Source organism: Scyliorhinus canicula, chromosome 20 (genome assembly GCF_902713615.1).
Source record: "Scyliorhinus canicula chromosome 20, sScyCan1.1, whole genome shotgun sequence".
NCBI classification, from domain to species: Eukaryota; Metazoa; Chordata; class Chondrichthyes; order Carcharhiniformes; family Scyliorhinidae; genus Scyliorhinus; species Scyliorhinus canicula.
The window spans coordinates 26220769-26240925 of record NC_052165.1 but is presented as its reverse complement, the minus strand read 5'-3'; the positions used below and the strand labels follow the sequence as shown (position 1 = coordinate 26240925).

General features: G+C 49.8%; 1 protein-coding gene across 2 annotated transcripts in view; it reads left to right on the top strand.

The window, feature by feature from the left end:
• The window catches only part of mdm2 (MDM2 proto-oncogene), a 96822-nt gene that overhangs the window by 58315 nt on the left and 18350 nt on the right, over nt 1–20157 (top strand). For both annotated transcript variants that reach the window (XM_038780455.1, XM_038780456.1), the window contains exon 11: nt 13655–13727. In XM_038780455.1, the coding sequence (XP_038636383.1) occupies nt 13655–13727 (73 nt within the window). The remainder of the gene's footprint in view (nt 1–13654; nt 13728–20157) is intronic.

Genomic DNA, 20157 nt, shown 5'->3' with positions numbered 1-20157 from the left:
CCACCTCCAGGCGCACCCTCGCCGGCTCAACCCCCACCAGCCATCTCCTAACCATGGCTATGTTAGCCGCCCAGTAATAATTGCTGAAATTCAGCAGCGCCAGCCATCCATCCCCCGACTCTGCTCGAGCATTGCCCTCTTCACCCGCGGGGGCTCATCCCCCCCCCCACCCCCCACACAAGGCCCACGATAATCTTATAGAGATGCTTAAAAAAGGAACACGAGATGAAGATGGGGAGGCACTGGAAAACAAATGGGAACCTCGGGAGGATCGTCATTTTAACCGACTGCACCCTACCCGCCAGAGACAACGGGAGCGCATCCCATCTCCGGAAATCCTCCTTCATCTGATCCACCAACCGGGCCAAGTTCAATTTATGTAGCCTGTCCCGATCCCTCGCCACCTGGATACCCAGGTACCTGAATCTGTCCCCTACCACTCTGAACGGCAGTTCCCCCAGTCGCCTCTCCTGAACCACAAACAACTCGCTCTTCCCCATATTAAGCTTATACCCCGCAAACCGGCCAAATTCCCCCAAGATTCCCATAATTTCCTCCATTGGGTCTGAGACATACAACAGTAAGTCATCTGCATACAGTGAGACTCTGTGCTCCACCCCCCCCCCCCCCCCCCCCCGGGCCAACCCCTTCCAGCCCCTTGAGGCCCTCAGAGCAAATGGCAGCGGCTCTATCGCCAGCGCAAACAACAGTGGGGAGAGGGGACATCCCTGTCTCGTCCCCCGGTGTAGCCTCAAGTAGTCCGAAGTCGTCCTGTTTGTCCGTACACTAGCAACCGGAGACCGGTACAGCAACCTGACCCAGTCAACAAAGCTCCTTCCAAACCCGAACCGCTCCAGCACCTCCCGTAAGTAATCCCACTCAACCCGGTCGAAGGTTTTTTCCGCGTCCATCGCAACCACCACTTCAACTTCCCTACCATCATGATCACGTTTAGCAGCCTTCTTACATTGGCCACCAGCTGCCTACCCTTAACAAACCCTGTCTGGTCCTCCACTATAACGTCCGGTACACAGTCCACAATGCTAGAGGCCAGAAGTTTGGCATCTACGTTCAGCAAGGAAATTGGCCTATAAGAACCACACAGCTCCAGGTCCTTGTCCTTTTTCAGAATGAGTGAGATCAAGGCCTGTGACATCTTCTGGGGTAGAACCCCTCTCTCCTTGGCCTCGTTAAAGACCTTCATCAGCACCGGCCCCAATATTCCGGATAACTTTTTGTAGAACTCAACAGGATACCCATCCGGGGCCTTATCCGACTGCATGGCCTTCAAACCCTCCACACTCTCCTCCAGCCCAATCGGGGCACCCAGCCTTTCTACCAGCTCCCCATCCACCTTCAGGAAAGTCAACCCATCCAAAAAGTGCCTCATCATCTCTGGCCCCACAGGGGGTTCCGACCTGTGCAACCTGCTATAAAAGTCCCGAAAGGTCTTGCTCACCCCCGCCGAGTCCCCAATTAAGTTCCCAACCCCGTCAACAACTTTCCCTATTTCCCTAGCTGTCTCCCTCTTTCTGAGCTACTGTGCAAGCATCCTGCTGGCCTTCTCCCCGTGCTCATAAATCGCCCGCTTCACCTTTCCGAGCTGTTACACTGCCCTCCCGGTGGTTAACAAACCAAATTCCGCCTGCAGCCTCCGGCGTTCCCTTAAAAGCCCTACCTCTGGAGCCTCCGCATACCCCCCGTCAACTCGTAGAATCTCTTTTATCAGTCGGTCCCTTTCTGCCCTATCCGTCCTGTCCCTGTGAGCCCGGATCGAGATCAGCTCTCCTCTTACCACTGCCTTCAGCGCTTCCCAGACCACCGCTGCTGAGACCTCCCCCATATTGTTTACCTGGAGGTAGTTCAGCACGCATTTCCTCAGCCTCTTGCACACTGTTTCGTCCGCCAACAGCCCGACATCCAACCTCCATTGCGGGCGCTGTTTGCTATCCATACTGACCTGCAGGTCCAGCTTGATATTATTTAATGGGTTGTTTTTCCTGTGATTGTTTCAAGGGACAGAATGTCACCAGTGACTGCGAGCAGCATGGTAGCACAGTGGTTAGCACAGTTGCTTTACAGCGCCAGGTTTGATTTCCGCTTGGGTCACTGTCTGTGCAGAGTGTGCACATTCTCCCCATGTCTGCATGGGGTTACTCCGTGTGATCCGGTTTCCTCCCACAAGTCACGATAGACGTGCTTGTTCGGTGAATTGGATATTCTGAACTCGATATTCTTACCAGACTCCTAAACAACCCTCTTATGAACTGACCTCATTAACACTACACCCCTGTATGCTTCATCCGATGCCGCTGCTTATGTAGTTACATTGTGTTGCCCTATTATGTATTTACTTTTATTTCCTTTTATTTTCATGTACTTAATAATCTGTTGAGCTGCTCGCTGAAAAATACTTTTCACTGTACCTCGGTACACGTGACAATAAACCAATCCAATCCAAACAGGCGCCGAGTGTGGCGACTAGGGGATTTTCACAATAACTTCATTGCAGTGTTAATGTAAACCTACTTGTGACACCAATCAAGGTTATTATTATTAGATAGCAAAATTTGCTAAGCATTTCCAGCAGGGTGTTCATTCTGAACTTTTCCTGCAGCCATGGAAGGAGTCTGCTTGCTGAGTAGGTCAGATGGCAAGATTTACATTCTATCAAGCCTGAAAGTGAAGTCAAAAACACATTCCCAACCTGTGCTAGTTGCCCATCAGCTACAACACACATGGACTGCCCCACGCCTGTAATTTATTCTCCCCGACTATAAGCATCAGAGCTTAATAATTTGCCGATAACACAAAACTTGGAAATGTAATTTTGAGGAGGATGGTAACAAACCAGGAGCACTAGATTGGTGATATGAGCCAACCTATGAGCCAACATGAGTGTGAAATTATAGGTGCAATTCTCCAGTAATGGGGCTATGTCCCTACGCCCGTGAAAAAACACATGTGAATCACTCTGGACTTACCTGGAATAAGCCTAGGGTGATTCTGCGATTTCCAGGGGGCTGGCAGTGCCCCGGAGTGCTCCTCGCAGCTCCAGCTGCCAATACGGGGCGCTGCACTTCCGGTCAGGAGTCCACGCATGCGCACGGCGGCGGCCTCAGTCGGCTATGCCGCGTGACATGGCCGACCCACACCGTGGACCGGCACCGACAACATAGGCCCCCCCAGATCACATGCACCTGCTGATTGGTGGCCCCCGATCGGAACCCTGGCCGTCCTGGAGGCCCTCCCTCTGCCCTCCACTTCCACTCCGTGTGCCCGCCGGGTGGAACCTCGAGAGATCGACGCCGACGGTAACTCGGCCAGTTGACTTTGGAGAATCGCCACGGGGGCCTTTTTCAATGGCCCCCAACCGGCGCCACATCGACAATGCGCGCCCGATTTGCAGGTTTGATGCCCATTCTCCGCCCCACGCCGAGCGCGATTCCGAAGTGGAGGCTTGGAGAATCCCAACCTATACATTCCAATGGGAAAAAAATGAGGCAATATAAAATAAATGGTGCAATTTTATATGGGATGCAACACCAGAGACTTGTAGGTGTACATCTTTGAAAAGGACAGGACAAATTAAGAGGCCCGTTCTACAAAATTTCAGAGAATTTAGCTTTCAAGGAGAAGAGGCATTGGGTGCTTTAGGGTTCTAGGGTTCAGAGATTTACAAGAATGATACTAAAAGAGAGAGATTGCTGGAACTGGAATTGGTCTCCTCTGAGTAGATAAGATTAATGAGATGTTGATAAAGGTGTTCAAAAGCATGAAGTGTTTTGATCGAGTAAATAAGAAGCAAGTTTTCAGTTGAAGGAGTTACGTGGATTTCAGCAAGAGTCATCAGAGAACCTCACACATTGGCCAGGATTTTTCAACCCTTCCTCCTGGCAGGATCTTCCGACCCCGCCAAAGGTGACCCCCTCCATGGCGGGTTCGTTGGTAGCGCAGCCGGTAAGCAACGCCAATGGCGATTGACTTCGCCAGGACTGGAAGATCCCACCATCAGCCAATGGCGAGCCGCCTCTGCCCGGGAAAACCCGTCATGGATGGGGCTGGAAAATCACAGCCAGTAACCTACAATCTGGAATTCACCGGCAGTGCAAGCGGATTTGATATTTAAAAGGGAATTGGATAAATATTCAAAGTTGAAACCTTTGCAGAGCTTGGGGGAAATGCCAAGGCAGGACTAATTGGGAAAACTCTTTGAAAGAACTGACAGAGGCACATTATGTAGAATGATCTCCTTTTGTTTCTGATCTTCCCTTGGCAGAAATAGCCTCCTGCGTTGTATCATCCTGTGATAATTGCTGTTGTCAGTCTGTTTAATTGCACAGACTAGGCTTCAACCGTACCAAGCTGCTGTCCTGATTCAGTTACTCTAATGCCTTTAAATACTTCCAGGTAATCACCTTTCTGACCAGATTGGATTTCTACATTCTTTGAAAATTCTTTTGTATCTATTTATTTATTTTGGTCTATACTTTCCCCAACAGTTCTTCCCCGGCCACCAACCTGCCAAAAGGCCTTTGATCAAACAGTGGTTTCAACTGAAATTTAAACTTGCAGGGGTTCCCCTACAATTCCACCTGTAAACCTATTTGCATGTTTAAATCCATTTTTCATTCACGTATGGCTATTAAGGAATTATGTTTCGCCTTAAATTGTGTTTGCAGATCTGAGACATAATTCATTTAGCCATCCACTGCTGGATCTGACCACATCAAGCTGTAGGATCATTTCAGAAAACAAATGTAATCACTCTTGCTACATTATCTGCCATCAGCTGCCCCCTTTAAACCTCACTTTCTAATCCCTTCTACCTTTTAGCTCCTTTGAATCCTCTATCCTACAACAAAAAAAATATGTCCAATTACCCTATCCTCTCGGAGATTCTTGAACTGATTTGTATCACAAATTTGTACAGAATACCTTGTTTAAATGGGTAATTAGAATTTTACTCCTCCCACAGGCCCAAACTGGCCCTGAATACATTTAGCTGTGTTCATAGCGCATTGTCCCTCTTCCTTGACCACTGCAACCAGCCCATCCTCCTCAATGCAGAGCTCCATTATTCACTCATTTTGCCTATCATTGATTAGTTCCACTCTTGCCCAACCAATCATTTTAGGGAACATTATACCAATAATACCTCTTCTGATCTTGCAGTTTTGCTCAGTTATTCCAGAAGAATCTATCCCCGACTTTCTCATTCATGTCCATACTCTGCCCCTTGGTGGCATTATCCACATCACCCGGGAGAGTGTTTCTGTGGCATGATGGGGACTGGACAGGACTAGAAACCAAGCAGGTAGTTTCTTATCATAGGACAGTACAGCACAGAACAGGCCCTCGATGTTGTGCCGAGCATTGTCCGAAACCAAAATCAAGCTATCTTGTCCCTCTTGACAAGACATTCAACCTCTTTTGTGAACCATGGGTCCCTCACTCGGCCATTTCCTCCCTGCCTGACAGGGACATACCAATCAAGGACACGCAGTATTTGTTCCTTGAACAAGCTCCACTTTTCATTTGTGCCTTTCCCTGACAGTTTCTGTTCCCATGTTATGCTCCCTAATTCTTGCCTAATCGCATCAGAATTATCCCTCCCCCAATTATAAACCTTGCCCTGCCGTATGGCCATATCTCTCTCCATTGCAATAGTGAAAGACACCGAATTTGCTGGCCAATGGCCAGCGTGCCAATTTGCCAACAGTATTCTGCAACCCCACTCCTATCCCCAAGATAATTTTATTCAGAATGGAACAGCTACTTTGTCTCTAAGTGGTGGGTAGTCAACTGAGAAAATTAAGGGGCCTACAAATGCCTCTCTCAGTTCAAATGGAAATTTCCAGTCAGCCAGTGGGCTGCATATCACAACTGAAACACGACAAGTTAGTCGAGGCAGCCTCCCAGTGGGATACCCCACACTTCACTCGTCGTGGCCATCAGCTGCTCCTCCACGATCACAGCCAGGCAGCTGTGGGCATTAAATTTAATTTCTGTCTCGTCCCTCCAGCCTCAGGAGCCTACCCTCTGGCCACGAATAGCCAAACGTGCCAGAAATGTCAGGTGATTATGCCCGACACATTGCAGGGCCAGAACTCGCAATTGACCCTGATGTCAGGGATAATAGGAAGCATAAATAGGAAATCCAGCCCACGCAATCAGTTGGTACATATATGCTCATGACAACTAGCTCCATCTCTCTAGCCCTTCTGTGTTGTCACACTATTCAACATCCACTTTTGAATGAGGTCTAATTTCCTAAAGCTAAACTTCCTCCACCACAAATTCCATATTCTTATCACCAACACTCTCTCCAATCACTGACTCAGGTTGAATCAGACTGTTTGCAAACTCAGTATCCTTTACAAATAGGTCTTCTGGCACAGTCTGTAGCAACCCTGCCTCTCAGCCAGAAGCTCTGGGTTCAAGTCCCGCCTCAGGGCCTGATGGCCAAGGAATAAGGTACATTCATACCAGGACAAACTAGTTGAGTGTCAACCTGTAAATCCTTCCAAACACACCGATGGTTGATGGTAAGAGTGTGAGAAACCGCTGGTCAGCCTCACTTGATGTGGAGTAGCACCCCTCAAGCTATAAGCCCCTGATGACAGACTAGCGACCTGCTATGAATTACTAGCGATGGAAGCAGGCAAAAGTCTGCCTTGGTGCACAAGTAGGCATGGGAAGTGAATTGGAATCCTACACAAATCCAAACTGAGCTGCTATTTAAAACTATTTTTATTCTCCATTTTCACATTTTCTTCAGAATTTACACCCCACCAACAAACAGTAAACGGTAACAAATACAATGTCAATCCCTTTATCAGCAACAACGATCCCATCATCCCACCACCCCCCCCCAAACAACGGCCCACCTGACAATATAAGCATCAAATAAAACAAACCCTCACAAGGTGGGAAAAGAAAGGAAAAAACAAAAAGGAATCAGGAATCGCCAATGGTCACCATTGACATATACAGTCCACCCCTCAACCTCCCCCCTAATATTCAATGCCATCCAATCCCCGAAAGAGTATCATGAATGACACCCATGAATTGTAGACACCCTCCCCCCCATCCACTTCCCAGACTCCTCCCCTCCACTTCCTCTTGTAAACTCTTCCCCCCAACTTCGGTTCCTTCCCCCAACTTTTCAGCCCAGCTAGACTCACTGACAACTGTTCTGCCAGGCTCCAATGGCCTCAGCCCCTCCCCCCACCTCACACCCGTTCACTGGCCGGCTTAAACCGGCCAGCATGGAGGCCCAAGCCTGGGTCTACTTCACCCTTGCCCGGTTCCAGGAAAATCAAGAAATTCCCATTAGCACACAACCCCCGCATACACACCCAAGCCCCAAAATGCAAATGAAAGTCCCATCTCTTCCCTTGTCCAAATAAAAACGGCATCGACTCATTTAGTACATACATTAACACGCAGTGAAAAAATAAAGTTACATGAGGCTACATCGGTACATGACCATTTCTCAATTCTGCCACAATCCTTCTGCTTTCGCAAACTCCTCCGCTGCTTCCGCCGTCCCAAAATAAAAGTCTTTGGATTTGTAGATCACCCTCAACTTTGCTGGATATACTATGCCGCACTGCACCTTGCTGATGTACAGTGCCTTCTTCACACAGCTGAAGGCAGCCCGCCTTCTCTGCAGTTCCACCGTAAAGTCCTGGTATATATGTATACCAGCTCCAGCCCACTGCACCTCCCGCTTCTGCTTTGCCCAGCAAAGGACTTTCTCCTTTACGCTATACCTATGGAAACAGTTACTACTCTTGGCGGCTCACTTTCCTTTGGTATAGGCCTCCACGACTGATGAGCCCGATCCAGTTCATATCGGGAGGGATCGTCCCCCTACCCAATAGCTTTGCCAACATCATGGCAAAATACTCCGTCGGCCTCGGGTCTTCCACCCCTTTGGGCAGACCCATAATCCTCAGATTCTGCCGCCTGGATCTGTTTTCCAGGTCTTCCATTTTGGCTCGCAGGCCTTGTTGATCTCTATCACGCTCCGCAACTCCTTCCCCATCGAGGTGAGTTGATCACTGTGCTGCGATAATACCTCTTCCACTTCCTTCAATGTCTCACCTTGCTCCTGCACATCCGCCACTGTGCTTGATACCCCCGCCCTCACCGGGGCAATCGCCTCCTCCACCAGCACTTTCAATACCGTCCCCCTCTCCTTCTTCATCGCTTCCATGTGCTTTGTGAACTGTTTTTCGAGTTCCACAGCCATCACCTTGGTCATTACTTCTGCTGTGAGCAATGCGGCCTCCCCTGGTGCCCAGGCCTCCGCTTTCCTTACAGTTCCTGCGCTGACTTTTCCACTCACCGGCGGACTTCCGTTAACCCCCTTTTTCACGGCCGTTTTTCTCCCAAACTCGGACATTTCTCCTCCCTATGCCTTTTTACAGCCTCCGGTGCCCCCGGGACCAGGCGTTAAAACTCCAAAATTCCTGTTCCCGAGCGGGAACCCTCCAGTGTGCAGCTGCCTCCCGCCCACCGTCACCGGAAGTCCCCAAACTGAGCTGCTGACCCCACGTCTGCTCCATTGCAATTCTTCCAAATTCATAACATTGCTTTCCTCTGCCCTGACTGAACACACGTTCTTTAAAACCAACACTGAATCTCACAGCACAGAAGAAGGCCATTTAATTCATTTGCACGATGTGTGCATCATGGGCTAGGCCTGAATTTATTGCCCATCCCTAGTTGCCCTTGACAAAATGGCGGTGAGGTGCCTTCTTGAACCGCTGCAGGCTCTGCGGTGTCGAGGTACACCCACAGTACTGTGACAGAGAGAATTCCAGCATTTTGACCCAGCAACACTGAAGGAACAGCGATATATTTCCAAGTCAGGATGGTATGTGACATGGAGGGGAACCTCCAGGTGGTGGGGTTCCCAGGTATCTGCTGCTCTTGTCCTTCAAGGTGGTAGTGCCCATGGGCTTGGTGAGTTCCTGCAGTGCATCTTGTAGATGGTACGGTGGGGGACAGAGTGAACTTTGTTTTGGCAGGAGTAGCAATCAAGGGGCAGCTTTGTCCTGGATGGTGTCAAACCTCTCGAGTATTTTGGGATCGGCACTCATCCAGGCAAGTGGAGAGTATTCCATTACACCTCTGACTTGCACCTTGTAGATGATGGACAGGCTTTGGGGAGTCAGGATTATTGGCCTCAGGATTCCTACCTTTGACCCACTCTTGTGGCTGCTGTATTTCTGTTGCTAGTTCAGTTCAGGCTCTGGTTAATGGTAACTCCCAGGATGTTGATAGTGGGGGATTCAGCGATGGTAACGCCATTGAATGTCAGGTGGCCATGGTTAAATCCTCTCTTGTCGGTGATGCTCATTGTGTGGCACTTGTGTGGTACTTGCCATTTTTCAGCCCAAGCCTGGGGCAATTTAGCGTGGCCAATCCACCTAGCCTGCACATCTATGGGTTGTACAAACACGGGGAGAATGTGCAAACTCCACACGGACAGTGACCCTGAGCCGGGATTGAACCTGGGACCTCAGCGCCATGAGGCACAGGGCTATCCACTGCGCCACCGTGCATCCTGCATATTCTTGATGTTCAATTCTCTGAGGATTAAAACTATAAGCAATTTATAATACTTGTAATACCATTTTCAAAATCCTGAAACATCTGGATGGACAGAGTTGATAGGGAGAAACTATTCCCACCCATGAACGAGAGGGCATAAATTTAATGTAATTGGCAAAAGAAGCAAAAGTGATCTGAGGGGGAACTTTTTCTCACAGCCAGTGGCTAAGGCCTGGAATGCACTACCTGCATACTGAACGGAGATGTTCCACAAAGCAATCACCCAGTCTATGTTTGCAGGCCCCACTGTGGAGAAAACCATATTGTGACCAGTGAATACAGTATGAAGACATTTTATTTTATTTATGCTTGTTGCCTGATGGAAATTGCTCCACGAAAACATTTCAGGGAAATCTTTTAATTATGGATGGGATCTCCAGTCTCACCAACGTTGAACCCCCCCAGCCCCCCTACCCCGCCGTTGGTTCCCAAGCAGCGGAGGGTGGAAACATCTGGAAAACCCATTCACATCAGCGGGACCAGAAGATCCCTGTGAGGCTGCATACTTAGCCCTCTACTATACTCCTTATACACACACAACTGTGTGGCAAAATTTGGCTCTAACTCTATCTACAAGTTTGCTGATGACATGAGTGTAGTGGGTCGGATCGCAAACAATAATGAGTCAGAATACAGGAGGGAGATAGAGAACCTAATGACATGGTGTAATGACAACAATCTCTTCCTCAAGGTTAGCAAAACTAAGGAGGTGGTCATCAACTTCAGGAAGCAAAGTGTTGCATACACCCCTGTCTGCATCAATGGTGCCGAGGTGGAGATAGTTGACAGCTTCAAATTCCTAGGTGTGCACATCACCAACAATCCGTCCTGGTCCACCCCGTCAACGCTGCAACCAAAAAAGCACAACAGCGCCTATACTTCCCCAGGAAACAAAGAAAATTCGGCATGTCCACATTGACTCTTATCAATTTTTTCAGATGCACCACAGAAAGCATCCTATTTGACTGCATCACAGCTTGGTATGGCAACTGCTCGGCCCAAGACCGTAAGAATTTACAGAGAGTCAAGGGGTGGCAGTGGTTAGTACTGCTGCCTACGGCGCGAAGGACCGATGTTCGCTCCCACCCCGGGTCACTGCCCATGTGGAGTTTGCACATTCTCCCCGTGTCTGCATGAGCTGCACCCCACAACCCAAAGATGTGCAGGTTAGCTGGATTGGCCAAGCTAAATTGGCCCCTAATTGGAAAATAATAATTGGGTACTTTATAAAAGAAGAAATTACAGAGAGTCGTCAACACCACCCAGACCATCACGTGAATCTACCTCCCATCCATTGACTCTGTCTACACATCCCACTATCTTGGGAAAGCGGGCAGCATAATCAAAGACCCCACCCATCCCAGTATTCTCTCTTTCAACCTCTTCCATCAGGCAGGAGATGCAGAACTCCGAGAACACGCACTAACAGATTAAGAAACAGCTTCTTCCCCGCAGCTAGCAGACTCCTGATTTACCATCTAATGGACTGAACTGATCTCTCCACGCATCTTCCCTACTGTATAGCACTACATTCCGTATGCTTCACCCGGTGTCTATGTATTTACATTGTGTTTCTATCGGATGTCCTATATTTTTCATGTATTTACAATCTGATTGGACTGTATGCACAACAATACTTTTCACTGTACCTCGGTACACGTGACAATAAATCTAAATGTAATCTAAATGCCACTGCCGGCTAATGGCGGCTGCCTCTGCCGCCACAGAAAACACCACAGCGAGGTGGCAAATCCCATCCCATATCAGCCAATCTATGACTGATCAAAAATAAATATAAATAAATGGATATTGAACAGTGACTTAACTGATGTAACCTAGGAAAACAAGTGAAGTTGAAAAGGTAAGTGCTTTTAGTAGCTCAGCTTCATAATGACAATAAAGGAGGCAGTTTATTGTCATGGTACATCCTTGGTCAAGATATGAGGAATAGGTTAGATTGGTGGTTGAGGAGCGAAAAAGGGATTTGGGATCAGGATGAACACATGGAATTTTCACTCATTAGCGGCATTGATACCATGGCAGCTGGTGGAATTTGAATTCAATTATTAAATCTCGAATATGAAACTAGTCACCGGCACGGTGGTGCAGTGGATAGCACTACTGCCTTACAGCTCCAGGGACCCCGGTTCAATTCTAGCCTCGGGTGATTGTCTGTGTGGAGTTTGCACTTTCTCCCCATGTCTGCGTGGGTTTCCTCCAGGTTCTCTGGTTTCCTCCCACTGTCCAAAAATGTACAGGTTAGGCAGATTGGTCACGCTAAATTGCCCCAGTGTCCAAAGGTTGTGTGATGTTACGGGGCTAGGATAAGGTGTCCTCTCTCAAGGGCCTGTGTAGACTCGATGGATCGAATGGCCTCCTTCTGCACTGTAAATTCTATGATCCTATGAATGGTGACTGTGAAACTATCACCGATTGTCGAAATAAACCTTCTGGTTTACTAATGTCCTTTAAGGAATTAAATCTGCCATCCTTAACCGGTCTGGCCTACTTATGACTCCAGGCCCACAGGGCAGCATGGTGGCATAGTGGTTAGCACTGCTGCCTCACGGCGCCGAGGTCCCAGGTTCGATCCCGGCTCTGGATGACTGTCTGCGTGTAGTTTGCACGTTCTCCCTGTGTTTGCATGGGTTTTCGCCTCACAACCCAAAAGATGTGCAGGGTAAGCATCTTTATAACAACAATTGTGGCCGCCCCCTTTAGCCAGCATACATATTCTACATTCCCCAATATGGCCGAGGCACATGTTTATAGGCATTTATTTATAGTTTGGTTTTGGGCCTTAGCTTGCCATCAAACCCCCATAACGAACCCGTAACCCCCCCCCCCCCCCCCCCCCCCCCGGCTACCTTCCCCCGATTCCTGTCCATTTCCCCCCGATTCTTGGCCACCCAGCTATTCTTCCTTTTGTACGTTGGCCACAAACAGGTCCCGGAACAGTTGCATGAATGGCTCCCACGTTCTATGGAAGCCGTCGTCTGACCCTCGGATGGCGAATTTGATTTTCTCCATTTGGAGAGATTCCAAGAGGTCGGACAGCCAGTCTGCAGCTCTGGGCGGTGCTGCTGACCGCCAGCCAAACAGGATTATAAAGATGCTTACCTGTAAATATACATGTTAAATTTTTGTGTCTTTTTTTTTCTCTCTCTAGCAATTTGTAACTTGTCATATATAAAACATGAAAACTCAATAAAAAACATTTATAAAAAAAAAATGTGCAGGGTAGGTGGATTGGCCATGCTAAATTACCCCTTAATTGGAAAAAATAAATTGGCTATTCTAAATTTATTTTTAAAAAATGACTCCAGAGCAATGGGGCTGCTCTTAATTGTCTTCTGAAGTAGACCAGAAGCCATTCACTTGTATTCAAGAAGATGGCTCCCCACCATCACAAAGACAATTAGGGATGGGCAACAAATAATCGCCTGGTCAGCACGCTCGTGTCCCATCAAAGAATAGAACGTGGAGGATCAATATCAAGTTGAACTAAATATCTTGGTCCCAACATTTGATTGGTTTCTTTGTTATTATTTGTTATTATTTGTTATTTAAAAAAATGAAATAAATTTAGCGTATCCAATTTTTTTTTCCAATTAAGGGGCAATTTAGCGTGGCCAATCCACCTAACCTGCACAACTTTGGGTTGTGGAGGTGAAACCCACACAGGCATGGGGAGAATGTGCAAACTCCACATGGACAGTGACCCAGGGCTAGGATTCGAACCCGGGTCCTCAGCGCCGTAGGCAGCTATGCTAACCACTGTGCCACCGTCCTGCCTACGCGCCTGACAACATCCATCACATCAGCCATCACAGAATCTCACTAGTCTCAGAACTTGACTCTAATGTTTCTTGAGCTTAATATTATTGCCACACAAAATATAAGGATGTGCAAACTAAAATGTCAGTCTTTCCTCCCACCTGTCAATAGATCTCATGTTGCCGTCATGTCTTTTCTCTTTTTTTGCAACATATATTGCCTTTTGAATTGTATTTTTATTTTTATTTAGGTGGGCGAACAGTCTTGCTGTCTCTTTCTGAGCCCAATCACTTCCCCAGACGAGGCAGCGAAACACTGATAAGGTGAGTTACAAGAATCAGCTTTCTCACACCTCAAACAAATGAAAGAGTGGCCGAGCCTGGTCATCGGTTAGAGCACTCAGTCAAGGAGTGATGCTTGAAAGAAGCAGGTAGTGTGAATGGGTATTTACTGGGTTCAGTAGCTGTTATGTTACTGAGTGACTAATCCAGAGGCTCAAACAAAGTTCACATCCTACCAAATTAAGGACCCACACTACGTGTCACTAAACTACATATTGTATATTCCTTTATATGGCCTTTAATTTGGCCAACCTGTTCTTCCTCACTCTATAATCTGTATTTGTGTGTGTCTGGGCTTCAAGTTGGTGTGTGCTCAAGTTGGAGTTTATTTTATTATTTTATTTACCTTGGTTTAAGTATAATAAAGCTAACCTCTTTGTTTTTTAAAATAAATTTAGAGTACCCTATTCATTTTTCCAATTAAGGAGCAATTTAGCATGGCCAATCCACCTAGCCTGCACATCTTTGGGTTGTGGGGCAAAACCCACGCAAACACGGGGAGAATGTGCAAACTCCACACGGTCAGTGACCCAGAGCCGGGATTGAAACTGGGACCTCAGCGCCGTGAGGCAGCAGGGCTAACCCACTGAGCCACCGTGCTGCCTCTCTTTCTTTGTTAAACTGAAGTACTCAAGTCACTCTTTTATTTTTTTTCAGGATTAAGGTGATTAAATTCTATTTATGAAATGTACAGATATTCTTCTCATAGGGAAGGTGAAGGATCAATTCAGGACAGAACAATATAATTCTACACAGTACCAGTGAGTCAGTCACAGGCATTCAACAGTTTGCATTGCATTCAGCTCAATCAGACCAGCCTGGTTATCATTCCCACAGTCCTCATATGGGAAAAGGTTCAGCTTTTCCCATGTATCTTAGGGGGGGGGGGGGGGGGGGGGGGGGGCAAACAACTTGGGCAGTTTCTCTGTCCTTGGCTCTTTGCTGAAAGGTTTCACTCTCCCACACCACCCCTCTACAAAAGAATGGATACCCAAAAGGAACCCAATAAAGGCACACAATCAAAAGCTTGGGATTTGATTGGGTTCCAGACTCGACAATCATGGTGACAGTTTAGGAAAGAAACCTCGAGCCTCAAAAATTCAGCCAGAACATACAGAAGCAGGGCTGCCCTTTAGAGCGCCACACAGTCTTCAGGCTTCCGGCATCCCCACATGAGATCAAGGTCAGACGAAGGTGTGCCTAACATGGACAGAAACCTGCAGTTCCACAGCAAGACCCAGGAATGTGCATAGTGCTCCATGGCACAAATGGGCCTTTGAATTATTGGAGCACTCAACAAGACAGTAAAATAACCGGTTCTTCGTCTGTGTGTAAAACTCAATTCAAGCTCTACGATACTGGAAGTGCCCCATCCCTTCCTTCATTCCACTGTGCTAGCACATAGAACATACATAGAAAAAATAGAAAATACAGCACAGAACAGGCCCTTCGGCCCACGATGTTGTGCCAAACTTTTGTCCTAGATTAAGAACAAATTAATCTACACCCCATCATTCTACCGTAATCCATTTTTTTATAAATGTTTTTTTATTGAGTTTTCATATTTTATATATGACAAATTACAAGTTATTAGAGAGAGAGAGGAGACTTCCGGTTGCGGCTATGACCAGCTAAGTCGCACATTTGGCAGCTCCTGCGACAAAGGTGTTTAAGGGCCGATTGGAGGGCCCCGACGGTACTGTAAAGACGAATCCCGGTGGGGGAAGGCTCCCTGAGGAGAGTGAGACCAACTTTATGGTCGGTACTCGGAGTGGGGCGACAAAAAAAGCGGCAGCAGCTCCCCGAAAAAAGCGGGGGAAGAGGACCAAAATGGCGGCCGGTGGTGCACTAGAAGATTGGAGAAAATGGGCGGAGGAGCAGCAGGCCGCTCTCCTCCGGTGTTTTACGGAGCTGAAAGTGGAACTCTTAGAGTCTATGAACGCGACGGCCACAAGGCTGATGGGGGCCCAGGCGACCCAAAAGGCGTCGATAAGAGAGCTGCAGCAGGAGATGACTGCAAGGGAGGAGGAGGCCACGGTCCTCGTGGGAAAGGTGGAGGTGCACGAGGCACTCCACCTGAAATGGCAGAGCCGCTTTGAGGAGCTGGACACTCGAATGAGGCGGAAGAACTTGAGGATCCTGGGCCTAGCAGAAGGCCTGGAGGGGCCTGATCTCCCGAAATATGTAGCGGAGATGCTGAGCTCCCTGATGGGAGAGGGGGCCGGTCCATCGCCCCTGGAGCTGGAAGAAGCATATCGGGTCATGGCTAGGCGGCCTAGGGCGAACGAGCCCCCGAGGGCGGTGCTGCTGGTGCGATTCCAGCGTTTCTGTGATCGGGAGAAAGTGCTGAGGTGGGCCAAGAGGGAGAAAAGCAGCAAATGGGAGAATTCGACGGTGCGGATATATCAGGACTGGAGTGCGGAGGTGGCAAAGCGGCGGGCCCGGTTTAACCGGACGAAGGCGGTGCTGCACGCAAAGAGGATCAAGTTCGGAATGCTGCAGCCAGCGCGCTTGTGGGTCACCTACAAGGACCAGCACCATTACTTTGAGACCCCAGAGGAGGCATGGACTTTTGTTCGGGAGGAAAAGCTGGACCTGAACTAGAACTTGGGAACGCCGGCGGTCGAGGCCGCCCGAGTACCCTTGACTGATCAAGTGGCCCATGTCTTTCTTAGGCCAGGTCGGAACTTGGTTAAAGTTGCTGGATCGTTTGGTTTCTTTGAAACTTGTGTTATGGGGGGTTTCTTTGTTCCTTTTTGTGTGTCTCTTCCCGTTGCCAACTTCCCTTAATTATTGTTGTGTAGGGGGGGCTTTTTTACTGTTTTTTGATCTGTTCTTTAAGGGTTATGGTTACTGTTCTGTTCGATGGAGGGTGATGGTTAAATACGTTATTATTGGGTAGTTATTTAGTTATGCAGGCATAGTTATGTATTTATGTATTTATTTGAGATTTGTTATTTATATTGTTATATTGTTAAGTTGGGGAGGCGGGACGGGGGGGGTGCAAGTTGGTTATGCGTGTTTTCTTTTTCTCTTTTTTCTTCCTCTCGTTTTAAGGGGGCTTTTTTATGGGCTTGGATGGGGACGGGGGTGGAATTGAAGATGGCGGGGGTAGGGTGTGGCCGGGCGAAAGCGCGGGCTTTCCCCTGTTTCCCGCGCGCGGGACGGAGGAAGGGGGAGGAGAGAAGAGTGGGGTGTGGCCAGCAATGGCGGCTTTTCCCGCGCTGAAGCGGGGTCAGAGAGGGATGGCAAGGGGGGGGGAGGCCCCTCCCCCCCCACATCGGGAGGAGTCGGAGTGTGGCAGGGGCAGCCGGGTCAGCGAAAACCAGCTGACTCTCGGGAGTACGATGGTGGATACACCGCGGCTAGGAGGGGTCCTAGCCAGGGGGGGGGGGGGGGGGGAAGGGGGGTTAGGGGGGGATACCGGGTTGCTGCTGGAAAGGCCGAGGACGGGAAGGGAAGAACGGGAGGAGAGGGGGGGGGGGGCCATCGCCATGGGGAACGGGTCAGAAGGGGAGGGTCGACCCGGGGCGAACAGGGGACAGGACATGGCTAATAGACAGGGGAAAGGGACGGGTCGCTCCGCGACCCGGTTGATTACTTGGAACGTGAGGGGGCTGAATGGGCCGGTCAAGAGATCAAGGGTTTTTTTCACACCTAAAGGGACTGCAGGCGGATGTGGCAATGTTGCAGGAGACTCACTTGAGAGTAGTAGACCAGGTACGCCTGAGAAGGGGGTGGGTGGGACAGGTGTTCCACTCAGGCTTGGACGCAAAGAACCGGGGGGGTGGCGATTTTGGTGGGAAAGAGGGTGTCGTTCGTGGCGGCGCAGGTGGTAGCAGATAAGGAGGGTAGGTACGTGATGGTGAAGGGTAGGCTGCAGGGAGAGAATGTGGTGCTGGTGAATGTGTATGCCCCGAATTGGGATGACGCGGGTTTTATGAGGCGCCTGTTGGGCCTCATTCCGGGTCTGGAGGCAGGGGGCCTGATCATGGGGGGGGACTTCAATACAGTGCTCGACCCTGGGCTGGACAGATCGAGTTCCAGGACGAATAGGAGGCCGGCAGCGGCAGAGGTGCTAAGGGGGTTCATGGAGCAGATGGGGGGGGTGGACCCTTGGAGATTTGGCAGGCCAAGGGCGAGGGAGTATTCTTTTTTCTCCCACGTCCACAGGGTGTACTCCAGAATAGACTTTTTTGTACTGAGCAGGGGGCTGATTTCGAGAGTGCAGGACACGGAGTACTCGGCCATTGCGATTTCGGACCATGCACCACACTGGGTAGAGGTAGAACTGGGGGAAGCACGGGACCAGCGCCCGTTGTGGCGCCTGGATGTGGGGCTGCTGGCGGACGATGAGGTGTGCGGAAGGGTCCGGAAGGGCATTGAGAGATATCTGGGCACGAACGACACGGGCGAGGTGAAGGTGGGGGTAGTCTGGAAGGCCCTGAAAGCAGTGATCAGAGGAGAGCTGATCTCCATAAGGGCACACAGAGAAAGGAAGGAGAGGCAGGAGAGGGAGAGACTGGTGGGGGAACTTATAGAAGTGGACAGGAGATATGCGGAGACACCAGAGGAGGGGCTGTTGAGGGAGCGGCGCAGTTTACAGGCCCAGTTTGACCTACTGACCACTAGGAAGGCGGAGACGCAATGGAGAAGGGCACAGGGCGCGGTCTATGAGTACGGGGAAAAGGCGAGCAGGATGCTAGCACACCAGCTGCGCAAGCGAGATGCAGCCAGAGAGATTGGGGGAGTGAGAGAGAAGGGAGGGAACGTAGTGCAGAAGGGGCAAGAGGTGAACGGGGTCTTCAGGGATTTCTACAGGGAATTGTACCGGTCTGAGCCGCCCAGGAGGAGGGGGGGAATGGAGAACTTCCTCGATAGATTGAGGTTCCCAAAGGTCCAGGAGGAACGGGTGGAGGGGCTGGGGGCGCCGATAGAGCTGCAGGAGCTAGTTAAAGGGATAGGCCAGATGCAGGCGGGGAAGGCGCCGGGGCCGGATGGGTTCCCGGTGGAATTTTATAAGAAGTATGTGGACTTGGTGGGTCCAGTGCTGGTGCGAGCCTTCAATGAGGCGCGAGAGGGGGGGGTTCTGCCCCCGACAATGTCACAGGCCCTGATCTCCTTGATCCTGAAGCGGGACAAAGACCCTGTACAGTGCGGGTCCTACAGGCCTATCTCCCTCTTGAATGTAGATGCCAAACTGTTGGCAAAGGTCCTGGCAACCAGAATAGAGGATTGTGTGCCAGGGGTAATCCATGAGGACCAGACGGGGTTCGTAAAGGGACGACAACTTAACACAAATGTCCGGAGACTGTTGAATGTGATTATGATGCCAGCAGTGGAGGGGGAGGCTGAGATAGTGGTAGCACTGGATGCGGAGAAGGCATTCGATAGGGTGGAGTGGGAATACCTGTGGGAGACGCTGGAACGGTTTGGGTTTGGGGAGGGATTTATCAAGTGGGTGAAGCTGCTGTATTCGGCCCCGATGGCGAGTGTGGTTACAAACGGGAGGAGGTCAGAGTATTTTGGGCTCCATCGAGGTACCAGGCAGGGATGCCCCCTATCCCCCTTACTATTTGCATTAGCGATCGAACCGTTGGCGATGGCACTGAGGGGTTCAGGGGGGTGGAGAGGACTGACAAGGGGAGGGGAGGAACATCGGGTATCACTCTATGCGGATGATTTGTTGTTATATGTGGCGGACCCGGAAGGGGGAATGCCGGAGGTAATGGAAATACTAGCGGAGTTTGGGGACTTTTCGGGATATAAATTAAATGTGGGTAAAAGTGAGGTCTTTGTGATACACCCGGGAGATCAGGGGGAGGGAATTGGGCGGCTCCCCTTTAAGAGAGCAGTAAAGAGCTTCAGGTACTTGGGGGTGCAGGTGGCAAGGAACTGGGGGACCCTCCACAAGCTGAACTTTTCAAGGCTGGTGGAGAAGATGGAGGAGGAGTTCAAGAGGTGGGACATGGTACCGCTGTCGCTAGCAGGGAGGGTGCAGTCAGTCAAAATGACGGTCCTCCCGAGGTTCTTGTTTCTGTTCCAGTGCTTGCCCATCTTTCTCCCCAGGGCCTTCTTCAAGAAGGTAACTAGCAGCATTATGGGCTATGTGTGGGCACATGGCACCCCTAGAGTGAGAAGGATTTTCTTGGAACGGAGTAGGGACAGTGGAGGATTAGCGCTACCCAATCTTTCCGGATACTACTGGGCGGCGAACGCATCGATGGTGCGCAAGTGGGTGATGGAGGGGGAGGGGGCAGCTTGGAAACGTATGGAGAGGGCGTCCTGCGGCAATACAAGCCTGGGGGCGCTAGTAACGGCACCATGGCCGCTCCCCCCCACAAGGTATACCACGAGTCCGGTAGTGGCGGCCACCCTTAAAATCTGGGGGCAGTGGAGGCGACACAGGGGG